The sequence below is a fragment of the Sphaeramia orbicularis genome, chromosome 22 (assembly GCF_902148855.1).
Source record: "Sphaeramia orbicularis chromosome 22, fSphaOr1.1, whole genome shotgun sequence".
Taxonomy (NCBI): Eukaryota; Metazoa; Chordata; class Actinopteri; order Kurtiformes; family Apogonidae; genus Sphaeramia; species Sphaeramia orbicularis.
Genome location: NC_043978.1, coordinates 50518893 through 50531745, shown reverse-complemented (window position 1 = coordinate 50531745; position 12853 = coordinate 50518893). Strand labels below are relative to the sequence as shown.

At 36.5% G+C, this 12853-nt stretch overlaps 1 protein-coding gene across 1 annotated transcript; it reads right to left on the bottom strand.

Annotated features, from left to right (window-relative positions):
- Window positions 1-199: 199 nt before the first annotated feature.
- LOC115413982 (tumor necrosis factor ligand superfamily member 10-like) lies at window positions 200-12449 on the bottom strand. Its single transcript, XM_030127139.1, has 6 exons — window positions 12136-12449; window positions 6947-7090; window positions 5273-5318; window positions 5037-5153; window positions 2703-2941; window positions 200-1050 (listed from the first exon to the last, which is right to left on the bottom strand). The coding sequence occupies exons 1-6, from the start codon at window positions 12247-12249 to the stop codon at window positions 841-843; spliced, it is 870 nt and encodes a 289-aa protein (XP_029982999.1). The 5' UTR covers window positions 12250-12449; the 3' UTR covers window positions 200-840.
- Between the last annotated feature and the right edge of the window lie 404 nt (window positions 12450-12853).

Genomic DNA, 12853 nt, shown 5'->3' with positions numbered 1-12853 from the left:
GCCTTGGCGGAGGTCTGCGCTCTCCGAGTGCTTCTAGTTTTAATATGGTTTTATTAAGAAGAGATTTACCCTCCTGAGAACCAGGAATACAAGTTTTGGCTTTTTTTTTTTTTAATTAAATAATTGCCATCATGATGCAACAGTTTTTTCAGATGCTTTTTTTTTTTAATATGTATATATGAAATGTCCTTTGCGGTGGACAGTTTTTTATTTATTTATTTATTTATCTTCATGTATAAAGCAGTGAAACTCTTGTCCACATACATGAACAGAAAGCCCACAGCTGGGTCTTAGGAGGTGAACTGTATGAGATCACAGACCAGTCCAAATTCTAAAAATAAGATGATACTTTTTTCATTGTATTGCTTAGGGTCTATAGAGACTGTGGTTTGGAGAATATTGCCTTGTAACCCTTTGGAAAGTGAACTTCAACTATGTGTCCACAAATATGGACGTCATGCATGAAAGGGTTAAACAGTTTAGTGTCCGATGCTACTGTCATCTCAATTACTGACCTGCAGCAAAACAGCCCACAACATTTAATATGTGTCTATTGTTCTGAAGTAAACGGCATGCACTGCAAAATGTGTTCACCATCCCTAAAAAGAACAGAGTCTGAACCAAGCGGTGGTTTTCTGCAGGTATAAATGCACATGGAGCGGACCGTCACTCTTTCCATTCGAGGATCCTGAGTCTTCCATCGTAGCCTGAACCAACAGCTCCATGTTCCTGAAGATGTTTCTCTTCACACTTCTTCCAGTCTGGTATCTTCAGACAGGTTCATCGGGCAGATCCCTGACCTCTGGGGCCACATTTATTTCCTCCACTCCTGCTGTAGTCCTAGCCCACCAGGAAGGCGCCAAAGTAGCTGGCCCTCCCATCCATCTCCATGGCGCTTGCATTGCTCACGCTGATGAAGAGGCGGTCGGCGGGCTGCAGGAACGCCGTACCAGCCTGATGCAAAGAGAACAGGCCGGGCTCCTGACCCCGGGGCCAACAGGTACTCCGAGACGATTTCATCAGCAGGATGGGCACCGTGTAGGAACTCATCTACAATGCAAAACCAAAAAAGATTAAACATATGCAGAGCTGACACAATTAATTAACTCGAATTGATCCAAAAAATATTATTACATTATTAGATTAGATTATACTTTTTTGATCCCACACGGGGAAATTCAACAATCAAGGCAGTAACAGAATAAAGTGCAAGAAAAAGTGTGCATGCATAAAGATAGGGATAGTGAAAAAAACAAACAGTATAAAATAAAAAATAATAATCATAACTAGAAAAGCACTCAGAGAGCGCAAACCTCCGCCAAGGCATATCAGTTCCCCGCCAATCACCACCAAAATTTAATCATTTGTTCCTTGTTCCAGTATCAACATTTCCTGAAAATTTCATCAAAATCCATCCATAACTTTTTGAGTTATCTTGCACACAGACAAACAGACAGACAGACAGACAGACAAACCCAGATGAAATGAAATGTCCACAGAGTCCACATTCCACAGTGGATGTGGACAATTTTGTGCCAGATACAAGATATTGTTCTAAGCTACGGGTGGATCAAATTAGAGGCTAATCTTAGTCGTTTTGAATTTTTTATGAATTTTGGAAAATTGCTCAGTGATGAGAGATAGGAAAATTGTAGATTTTGTGACCTTGCTGTGACCTTGAACTTTGGCCTACTTGGCCCAAAATTTAATGGGTTTGTCCCAGGGCCTAGGCCAGTGGTTCCCAACCTTTTTTGGCTTGTGACCCCATTTTAATATCACAAATTTCTGGTGACCCCAGACATTCAAAACGGAGACTTTTTTTTTTTTTTTTGCTAAAATCAACCTTCTACGACCCATTGTGGACAAGAGTTTCACAACTTTATACAAAAAAAAAAAAGAAAAGAAAACTGTCCACCACAAAGGACATTCCATAAAAATTTTAAAAAATAGCATCTGAAAAAACTGTTGCATCATGATCTTTCCAATATAGGCACTTATTTAATAAAAAAAAAAAGATTGCACTTTGCTGACATGACCTGGGTCTTAGGAGTTTAATTTGGTTTTGATCTTGTAACAGTTAGCTATACTATGTTGCAAATAAACGTTCATTTTAGACAACATGTAGTCTATATAATGTATATTATTGTGGACAGAAGCAGTAAATCCAGGTGTAGATTACTGCACAAAGGGAGAATTTGATTTTCCTTGGTCAGGATATGTACAGTCAATCCAGTTTGGATTTACAAGGCTGACAATTAATACTGAACAAACAAGAACTCAAACTATGAATTATGAAAGAGCTGCAGCATCTAAAACCGACCACAATGAACATTTATCAGATAAAGAGAACCACAGTGCTGCAGTTTCAGACTCACAGTTTGTCATGTCTTTTACGTATTGTGATTGTCTCTGTCAACTAACCATATATGTTTTATTAGTAAGTTTTTTATTTTTTATTTTTATCAATTACTAGAAATTTCAGGCAACCTCATTTGAATTCCAGGCGACCCCACGTGGGGTCCCGACCCCAAGGTTGAAAAACACTGGCCGAGGTCTATCTGTGGGTACAATTTAGTAAAGATGGTTGGAATAGTTTTCCTGTAAACAAACAAACAAACATGCAGACAAACAAACAAACAAACACACAAAGCAAAGTGATCACAATACCTCCTGGCAGAGGTAATAAACTATTCAGTCCTAACCTTTTTGTAAATATACTGGACAAGCTGTGCTCCTTCCTCCATTTCCCCCTTCATGTCCCCTTCTGTATCCCCCGTGGAAGGCAGTCTGAAGTAGGTCTGAGCATAGATGTAGTAGAGTCCTGCTCTGGGCACTAGCAGATCCCCTCCTCTCAGCTCCATATTCTGCAGGAAGGACAGACCTCGGTGGCCCTCCCAGGCTCTGATACGCTCCCCCAGGTACCCCCTGCTGTTCCGAGAGCCTGCCACACATCAACACACACATACATAAGGTATACACAAAGATTAAGGCTGTCGCTCTGTTTGTAATACTACTGCTATTGAAATAAGAAACACCTGTTAAAGAACCTCATAGCCTGTAAACAACACTTACAGATGTGCTCACAAGACAGAAGTTGGCAAAAAAGTTTCCCTCTAATAAGATGTATTCCCACGCAGCTAAATACTGGCACTACAGAACATTTAGTGTATTTCTTTCTGTGGATTCAAATCAAGGACACTCATGATTTTTAAGCAGTGAGACAAATAAAACCAGCTATTAAGAACAGAATATGTAACGGCTAAAATTTACTTAGGGGGTCAAATGAGTGGCCATTTTTGTATATAAAAAAAAAAAAAAACAGTTGTAAGAAATGCATAGAACTGTGTTGAAATAATGCTAATACATTTGTGCACAGACTACTGATGTTATTTGACAGTCTTTGTGCATAAGAAATCAATAGAAGTGAATCCCCAAAGGAACTTTGTGTGCAAGTTCTGCAAACGTACAAGATTTCAGTTCTGTTCAACATGTTGATGCTCATATGAACTATGTTTTCAGCTCAAAAATGTCCAATTTCAGCACAATTAATGCTATATTTTCAGGTCACAAATGGCCAAGTTATGTTTGAACTGAATTTACCTGAAAAACAAATATTCTATTCTTTTAGATTCCCCAGTTTTTCTTCCCAGATTCTCTCCTACATATCACATGTTTTATTTTTACAGGTTCAATATGGAGTATGGTGCTGATCCATCCTGCTTATGTTACACCAATACATACATGAAGAATGTCATACGGCACTTTTTAAATCAACAGTTTTCTAATAATAAGCATTTTTATACAGAAATAACAATTCTATATTGTTATTTACTCTTTAGTCTGATGATAAACTATACAATAAATAATTGTGATCCTAGTTTTTACACAGGGATCATTAGTGTAAACAGTGACATGGCTGCAGAGCATCAGTATGATGGGATCCACAACAACCATGTCACATCCGTCCACTGCCACATTTTGTGTTTTTGTGTCAGCTGTTATTGTTTTAGATCCACAATACTAACATTTATGAAGAAGAGGAGAATTATCAATAGGAAGTCTATAAGTTTATTCCTAATAAAGTACTGGTACTGACCAGAGCATCATGGGTAATGTCACGTCCGTCCACCAGCAAAAGTTTTCACATACACGTGCTATTCCAAATCCAATATTTATGAAAATAGAGCTTCCACTGTCAAATAATATCAGTAGTCTGTGCACAAATGGATTAGCATTATTTCAACACAGTTCTATGCATTTCTGACAACGTTTTTTTTTTGACAGAAATGGCCACTCATTTGACCCCCTAAGTAAATTTTAGCCGATAAACAGTTCTTAATACAGGAATTCATTATTTCAGGTGGTTATAAAGCACTTACTACCCATTAATTAAGTATATGGTGTGAGCTCATCTAAAGTGTGGACTATCTATATCATATAAAGCATTCACAAATGAGATTTAAAGGTTGGCAATGCCTAAAGACTCACAAAAGTCTCAGTTATTCTAACAAAGGAAAGACACAGCACATGGGATTATCAAACAAACTGCATGATTAAATGATGAATGATTACGAATGATTAGTAAAACATTTATAACTGCTGATAAACCATATACTAATGAGTATTGATGTCAGAAATATGCTTTATAAGTAATGAATTCAGTGTTTGTTAATGCTTAACTCATGCTTCATAGTGTGTCTTTATTATAAAGTGTTACAGACACATTTATAAACTCTGGATTGTGAAAAGGTTAAAGCAGACATGTGCAAGTTCTGACTGACATGTAGGTATGAAGGTGTTCGTTCCAGAGCACCCTGGGATACCCTGAAGCACATTCCTCACCTCTTGCTCTGAACAGCTCTGGTATGGTGTAGGGGGAAGGTGTTAGACGTTACAAGAATCCCAACTCATTTGTTACAGGTGTCAATTATGTGCATATTCCATGACAAAAATACACAAAAAAACTAACTCGTTTAAGTGCATAAAAAGCATGTCATACATCCTCTGTACATGACATGACATGACATGAGCCTCACCCTCTGGTGCTGGAGGTTCTGTGGACGATACAACACCAGTCACATGGGCTGCAACTTTAGGAAGTGGGACCCCTGGGACCCCGGGGCTCAGGATAGGCATTACTCCTGTCAGCTCATCTGTGGAAATACAGGTCCATAAGACACACAGAACAGGACATACGAAGCAGGAAAAAAAAAAAAAATCACATTTTAATGCCTTAGTATCAACTGAGGGTTAATGTAGGCATTGTTCTCACTTCTCATAGCAGACGATATCTCCTTCTGGAATCTGTCAGCCATTGTCTGAAAGAAAAGCACACAAGTTAGTGTCGTTTGAAACTTATTATTTAGCTTGCTGGGTAATCTGATTAACCCTTTCATGCATAGTGGTCACTACAGTGGACAGCTGTTCAAAGTGTTTCTCTTGTATATCCATGGGTTTTGTTGTTTTGATAAACCTGATCTGCACTAACATGTTTGAGTGTAAATCAATTGCTTGTTATTGTTATTAGACTGTAATTAACAGGAGTTTTTTTTAACAAAAAGGGTATTTTTAGCTTACCGGCCGAAAGGCTGTAAGCTATTGTCGTCATGCGGCGTCCGTCGGCGTTCGTCGGCGTCGGTGTCTGTCGTCCGTTACAAAAACTTCAATCGTCATCTTCTCCAAAACTACAATTCCAATTGACTTCAAACTTGGTATACATCTTCTTAATGATGATGTCAACAAAAGTTAGTGAAATTATTTGGATCCAGATCTGATTCTGGATTTGGTGCGACTTTGAAAAATTTCCACATTATAAGAGATAGGAAGTGGATGGATGCAATAACTCAGTAAATATAAATGATATCCAGTGTAAATTTCTACAGTCCAGCCCTGATGGGGAGATGACCAAAACATAATGTCCACATGCTGATCAGGATCTTCTTCTGGATCCGGGAATTTATGGAAAATTTAACATGGGCTCCTATGGGGAAAAAATTTCAATCGTCTTCTTCTCCGAAACTCCAGTTCTGATTGACTTAAAACTTGGTACACAGCTTCTTTATCATGATGTCAACACAAGGTATTGAAATTATTTCAATCCGGATCTGATTCTGGATTTGGTGTGACTTTGAAAAATTTTCCCATTATAACAGATAGGAAGTGGATTGATCCAATAAATCAGTATCAATGATATCAAGTTGGAATTTGAAGTTTTTACAGATCTGATTGGAATATGACCAAAACATGGGCTATTTCTGTAATATAATAAATATACAGAACTGGGTGATAATAAATGGCATCTGGATACATTTCCCAAAGCTTTTAATTTGGCCGGTAAGCTACAGGGCCATTGGTCCTATTTTTTGCATATTATCTCCATGAAGTGAGTAGTGACTAGAATTAGATTATGTTAACATGTGAGAAAACATCAGATTAGTAGCATTAAAAATGCTTTTATTTCATAGATTTCACACAGAATATCAGTAAATACATGTTTCTTTGCTTAAAAAATTAAACGCACGGTGTCCAGCTGAGTGGACATTTTTGGAACTCCCATGAAAAATAGGTTCATGAGATAATTTTCAATCATATTGTTTTTTTCATGCTTAAAGAGGAATAAAAACACTCAGGAAAAAAAAAAATCTTGATTACGATTCTCATAATTCATGCATGAAAGGGTTAAGTTAAGGCTTAAGTTATGTCCAAAACCTTCCCAAGGTCCTACCACCCCCACATATAATTCAATTACCCCCATTTGGTGTTATATGTAAGCCTATCTTATGATAACATTCTGGACAGTGTATCTTTTCTCAGCAGGTCTAAAATATGTTAAATGAGGTTGCCAGTGGTAGAATCACAAGACGCCTTGAGGATCTGGGATTTTCCTTAAATATATTTATTTATTGTGGGTATAGAAATTGAAGTGACACAAAAATGAACCCCAGACCTTCTCTATGTGTTGGTGGAGCTGTTGCGTGACCTGCCAGCAGGGGTCGCCCGTCTTCTCCTCCACTGTTGAGTCTCCAAACCCAGAGGGCACATTCGTGTTCATCAGACAAGACACGCTGCTCCGAGAAAAGCTCTCCCTCATCTGTCCAAATGAAATGTAAAAAACAGAGGAGAGATCACTCTATCAGATAACTGTGGAATGAAACTAAATATCTGTACTGACATTTACTCAAACATTTGTATTTTATTTACAACTTTAGACTTCTACTCCACTGCATCTCAGACGAAACATTTGTCTGACAGCTTTAGTTAAGAGATTTTTTTTTTTTTTATCCCTTCCTGTTCAGTGAAAACCACACATTTTTATCCTGATTGAAAGACTATGACCTGATGTCACTGTCACACACAGGAATACAGTGCTTTAACACATCACATACAACAATAAAACACCAACAGGGATCATTTTATTTTTACTTTTCATACTTTAAATACTTTTGCTAAGTAATATTTTGCAAATACCTGTTCAGATTAAACCACACATCTCCAAATATGTTGATGTTGAACATATCTGAAAAACCGAAAAAGTTCTTCAGAACGTTCGCTGCTTTTTTAACCTACGTAAAATACACTGTCACAAGGCTCTTCAAGGCTTCTCTGAGCTCAGCAAAAGTTTCAGATACTTTTTAGATGTGGCTCAGGATTCTCACATGATGCTACAAACATATGATGGTTTTATAGAAGAGTCGTCAGCCTTACAATATAAACACCCATTTTTGACCTGAGCAAGAAAAAATCTCTGAGGAGTCACTAAATCAGGGGTCTCAAACATGCAGCCTGGTGGCCAAATGCGTCCCGCCAAAGGTTCCAATCCGGCCCCTGGGATGAATTTACAAAGTGCAAAAATTCCACAGTCAAGGTTGTGGAACTCATTTTAGTTCAGGTTCCACATACAGACCAATATGATCTACAGCCAAATAATAACAGCAGAAGAACCGACAAAATAGAATGACTCCAGATTTTCTTCTGGGTTTGATGTGAAAAAACAATAATATTACATTATGTCTATAAATAATGACAACTTCAAATTTTTGGCTTTGTTTTAGTGCAAAAAACATTAAATTATGAAAATATTAACATTTACAAACTATCCTGTAACAATAAAACATGAGTAACCTGAACAAATATGAACAACCTGAAATGTCTAAAGAAAATTAAGCACAATTTGAACAATTTTCTGCCTGTTCCTCAGTGTTTAGTGTCTTTGTAGATCTGATCCATAATGCATATGTACAAATGATAAGTTGAGGCATAATATTGTTAAAATTGCACTTATTTTTCTTAAGAAATTTCAGTTTTTTTGGGGGGGGTTATTCACATCTTTTTTGTTTGAATAGTTTATAAATAAATATTTTCATAGTTTTATGGGGGGTTTTTTGCACTAAAACAAAGACAAAAATTTGGAGTTGTCATTATTTATAGGTTATTATGTTATTATTTTACTGGTCCGGCCCACTTCAGATCAAGTCGGGCTGAATATGGAACCTGAAAGATAATGAGTTTGAGACCCCTGCACTAAAACATATATGACTTCTCCTACATTTTACGAAGTAGGATATTAGTGGGAACCTATTCATGATTATTTGGGATTTTATCTTTGCATTTCATTACAATTATTAATGCAGTGTACAACTTATATTACTGCTTGATGCTTTTATTCTGTATACACTGTAATTTTTTTTTTTTTTTTACAAATAGATAATATAAGCATGGTGTTACATCTACAACAAAAGGCTAAATATCTGTTATTCATTTCCATATGCTTTTTTTTAACAAAGTCACTAGGAGCCACTGGTTAGAGACTGAAGAGCCACATACATGTACATGTAGAAAAACCCACATAGGTATTTATACACTAGGCTATAATAACTCAACCTTCCCAAGCAGGAAAATCAAGTTCTCAATGTATGCTTGTAATATTTCCCAAAAAATATCTTATCAAGCTGGTGCAATACTCTTTTCCACGAGACTCTCCAATTCAGATACAAAATTAGCATCAGAAAGACTGAAGACAGAAAGACTGAACATTACTATTTATTTTATATTTTAGGTATAGTTTTTGTTGAGGTTTCTATGTTTTCTGTGGTCTATGTGTCCACTGTGTCATCATTTTTGATTACTGATAAATTATTCTATAAATCTGTAACTTTACAGTACATTGAGATACTTTCCCATTTTAATAATAAACCGATCGTTTCTTAAAATTGTTTTCTAACATGGCATCCTTATGCTACTGTACTTAGTAGGGATGTAATGATTACCAGTATAATAATAAACCGCGGTAAAATTCCTGACGGTTAGTATTAACGTTTAAATTCTAATTATCATGATAACCGTGTTTGATTACGGCACTTTGAAAAGTCACAGTACTGTACATTTCCTGGATCATTGTGTGACTTATTAACATTTATTTTTATTCATTTTCTTGCCAATTTTGGTCAGTTTTTATTCATTTTATCTCATTTTTTGTTCATCTTTCATTGATTTTGCTGCTTATGTTTGTGCATTTTTGTCCAATTTGTTCCTTATTTTGTTCATTTGTTGCTTATATTCAACATTTTTAAGTTTGTTTGCATCTATCTATCTATCTATCTATCTATCTATCTATCTATGAAAAAGAAACTAAAACAAGTCAAACTTGATATGGAAAATGGTCAAACAATGGTCAAAAGGTGCCATCTTTAATGCACATTTGCATGTTTGATGTTTACATGTTAATATTTGAATGTTTCTGCCAACAAAAAGTACATTGTGCCTATTATTTTATTTGTTTGTTTTTTTTGTTTTTCTTTTTTCAAAATACAACTTACATTATTTCAGTGTGTGTATAAGTATAAATACCGCAATAATAATGATAACTGTGATAATTTGGTCACAATAACCGTGATGTGAAATTTTCATATCGTTACATCCCTAGTACTTAGTAAAATAGAAAACACATAACAGGTATTTTTTTCTTGATTTTTATTAAGTCAGTAACATATGGATCTAGGCGCCTGTTGTTACCATTCTAATAATTCACATGATGTTTTTCCCTGATTTACTTGGTTTTAGGATTGAAAGATTATGATTTTCTGCTGATGTCACTGTCATACACAGGAATACAGCTCATATATGAATCCAAAAACATCACAAATAATAATAAAACACCAACAGGAGCCACTTTACTTTGACTTTTCATACTTTAAATACGTTTGTTAAATAATACTTATTAAATACTGCAAATGTCTTTACTTTAATGATGGTTTTTAATGCAAAACCTTTATTTGCAGTGAAAAGTGTCTTCAAAGTTGGTTCTTAACTGATTCTGTGATGAAAAAAAATCAGCTGATAATGGTGAAGATATGATGAAAATAGTTGCCTGTTAACACATCCCACACACACTGGAGCAAGACATGACTGTTTATGACTTCCATGTGTGGACTGTTCTGCTCATGTAAAAGATTTGCAGTGAGGTTAAGATGGAAAAGACACACATGTGCAAAGTAGTAACTGACTTCTATGTATGAAGGCGTTCAGCAGAGACTCTCAATCATAACATCTATCAGTTGAAGTGTGAAATATGCCGCTTTAAGCCAAGGGAGTCAAACTCATTTTAGCTCACAGTCCACATTAGCCCAATATGATCTCAAATAATAACATAATCTATAAATAATGTTAACTCCAAACTTTTCCTCTATGTTTTAGAGTGAAAAAAGTATAATTACATACTGAAAGTGTTTACATCTATAAAATTTCCTTTAAAAAATGTAAGTACAACCATGAACAACCTAAAATTTCTTAAGAAAAATAAGTGCAGTTTTAAGAATATGATGTGTCAGTTGATCATTTACACGTGCAATACAATTTACAGATCACAGTGGATCTACAAATACACAAAACATTTAGTAACAGGCAGAATATTGTTAGAATTGCACTTATTTCTCTTAAGACATTTCAGGTTATTCACATCTTTTTTACACTAAAAGAAAAATAAAAAAAGTTTAGAGTTGCTGTCATTTATAGATTATTATAATTATGAGTATTTTACTGGTCCAACCCACTTGAGATTAAATTGTTCTGTATGTTAAACCTGAACTAAAATGATTTTAACCCTTTCATGCATAGTGGTCACTACAATGGACAGTTATTCTACAGCTGTTCTCTTGTATATTCACAGGTTTTGTTGTTTTAGTTCCATATCAGCTGACACAGTGGATGCATATGCACTATCCCGTACACTGACATTCAGACCATTATTGTCACTTTCCTGTTCTTGATAAACCTGATCTGCACTAACATATCTGGGTGTAAATGGGTGCAATTACTAATTGTTTTTAGACTGTAATAAACAGTTTGCTTGTTTTTTAAACAAAAAAGTTTTTTTTTTTTTAATATTATTTGAGTGAATAATAAAAACTAGCATAAAATGTGAGAAAACATCAGATCAGCGGCATTAAAAATGTTTTTTACTTAATCGTTTTCACACAGTATATCAGTAAATACATGTTTCTTTGCTTCAAAAATTTAATTAATTAAATAGTGTCCAGCTAAGTGGATATTTTTGTAACTCCATGAAAAATAGGTTCTTAAAAAATTTCAGTCACATCGTTTTTTGTTTTTTGTTTTGATGCCTAAAGTTGACTGAAAACACTCAGGGAAAAAATCTTGATTAAGGTTCTCATAAGTCATACATGAAAGGGTTAATGCTCGTGATTGTTAATGTTTTTAGTGTAATTTTTTGCATTTCACAGACTTTGGGGGGCCGGTTTTGGCCCCTGAACCACATGTGTGACAGCCCTGCTTTAAACTGTCACATCCCATAAGCCCTAACTTGTCCAATTTCCTGTGATTGTTTTCAGTCATCTACTTTCCCAACTTTATTCCCTGTGTGTGTCCCACCAAAGGCAGAAATTCCACAAATATCTACCTCACAAAATGACTCAATAGCAAATGATACTTGAACCAAAACAGTCCCAGCTTTACAGTCATATTCATTCCAACATTCCATCTGAGACATGCAGAGCTGTTCTGGTGTGGACTAGTTTCAGAAAACAGTTTGACATCATTTCCACTGGGACACAAACTCACAGTCTCCTTCCGTGTTAAAACTTCTTTTTACTTCATTTATGGAACAAACATAGCTCTTACCGTGTTGAGTGCCTTGTTGAAGTACATAAAGCTGACAGCTACCGCGATGGTCTGGAGGAGTAGAGCTGCCAGGATGATGAGCCCCAGACACTGAGGGGACATGGACACGGCCATGGCAGAGCAGCGCGTGCAGTTTAAGAGGCACAAGAGCCGAGCGCGAGCCCCACGAAGATCCGAGCGCGAGCCCCACGAAGATCCGAGCGCGAGCCCCAGAAGCGCAGACCCCAGCAGGACCAGTCAGACCAGGGTTCGATGCATTTGTGGACGGACTGGGACGGAGAACAGGCTGTAGGAGGGGCGGAGAGCAGCGTGGACAGGAGGAGGAGGCGGTGTGCAGCTCTACACGAGCCCCGGTATGACACTGTACACACCCACCAGGTCCACGGGACGCGTTCAAGAACCGTGGGAAATGCGGCAGTCCTAAAAGGTGCCAAATGCTAATGTGTCATCTGTGAAACTGGAAGTGTTGCACATGTGTTTGTAGACTGTGGGGACTATGAGGAGGAGAGGCACGCACTGAAAGCATGTCTGCAAAAATCTAAACTGAGTTTCACAGTAGGTAACAAACTGGGAGATGCAGAAGGACAGTGGCTAATGAATGAATGAGGTTCCTGAAGGACACACAGGGTTAATAGGGAGAATTCCATTAATTAATTAATTTCGTTGTTAGGTATGTATGAGGGTATGTGTGTGTGTTTGTGTGTGTATATATATATAT

Coding starts and splice junctions, on each gene's coding strand:
- LOC115413982 (XM_030127139.1), bottom strand. CDS start 12,249: ATGGCCGTGTCCATGTCCCCTCAGTGTCTGGGGCTCATCATCCTGGCA. Junction 7,091..12,135: donor TCAACAAGGCACTCAACACG/GTAAGAGCTATG, acceptor TCATTTGGACAG/ATGAGGGAGAGCTTTTCTCG. Junction 1,051..2,702: donor TCCAGTATATTTACAAAAAG/GTTAGGACTGAA, acceptor TTTGCATTGTAG/ATGAGTTCCTACACGGTGCC.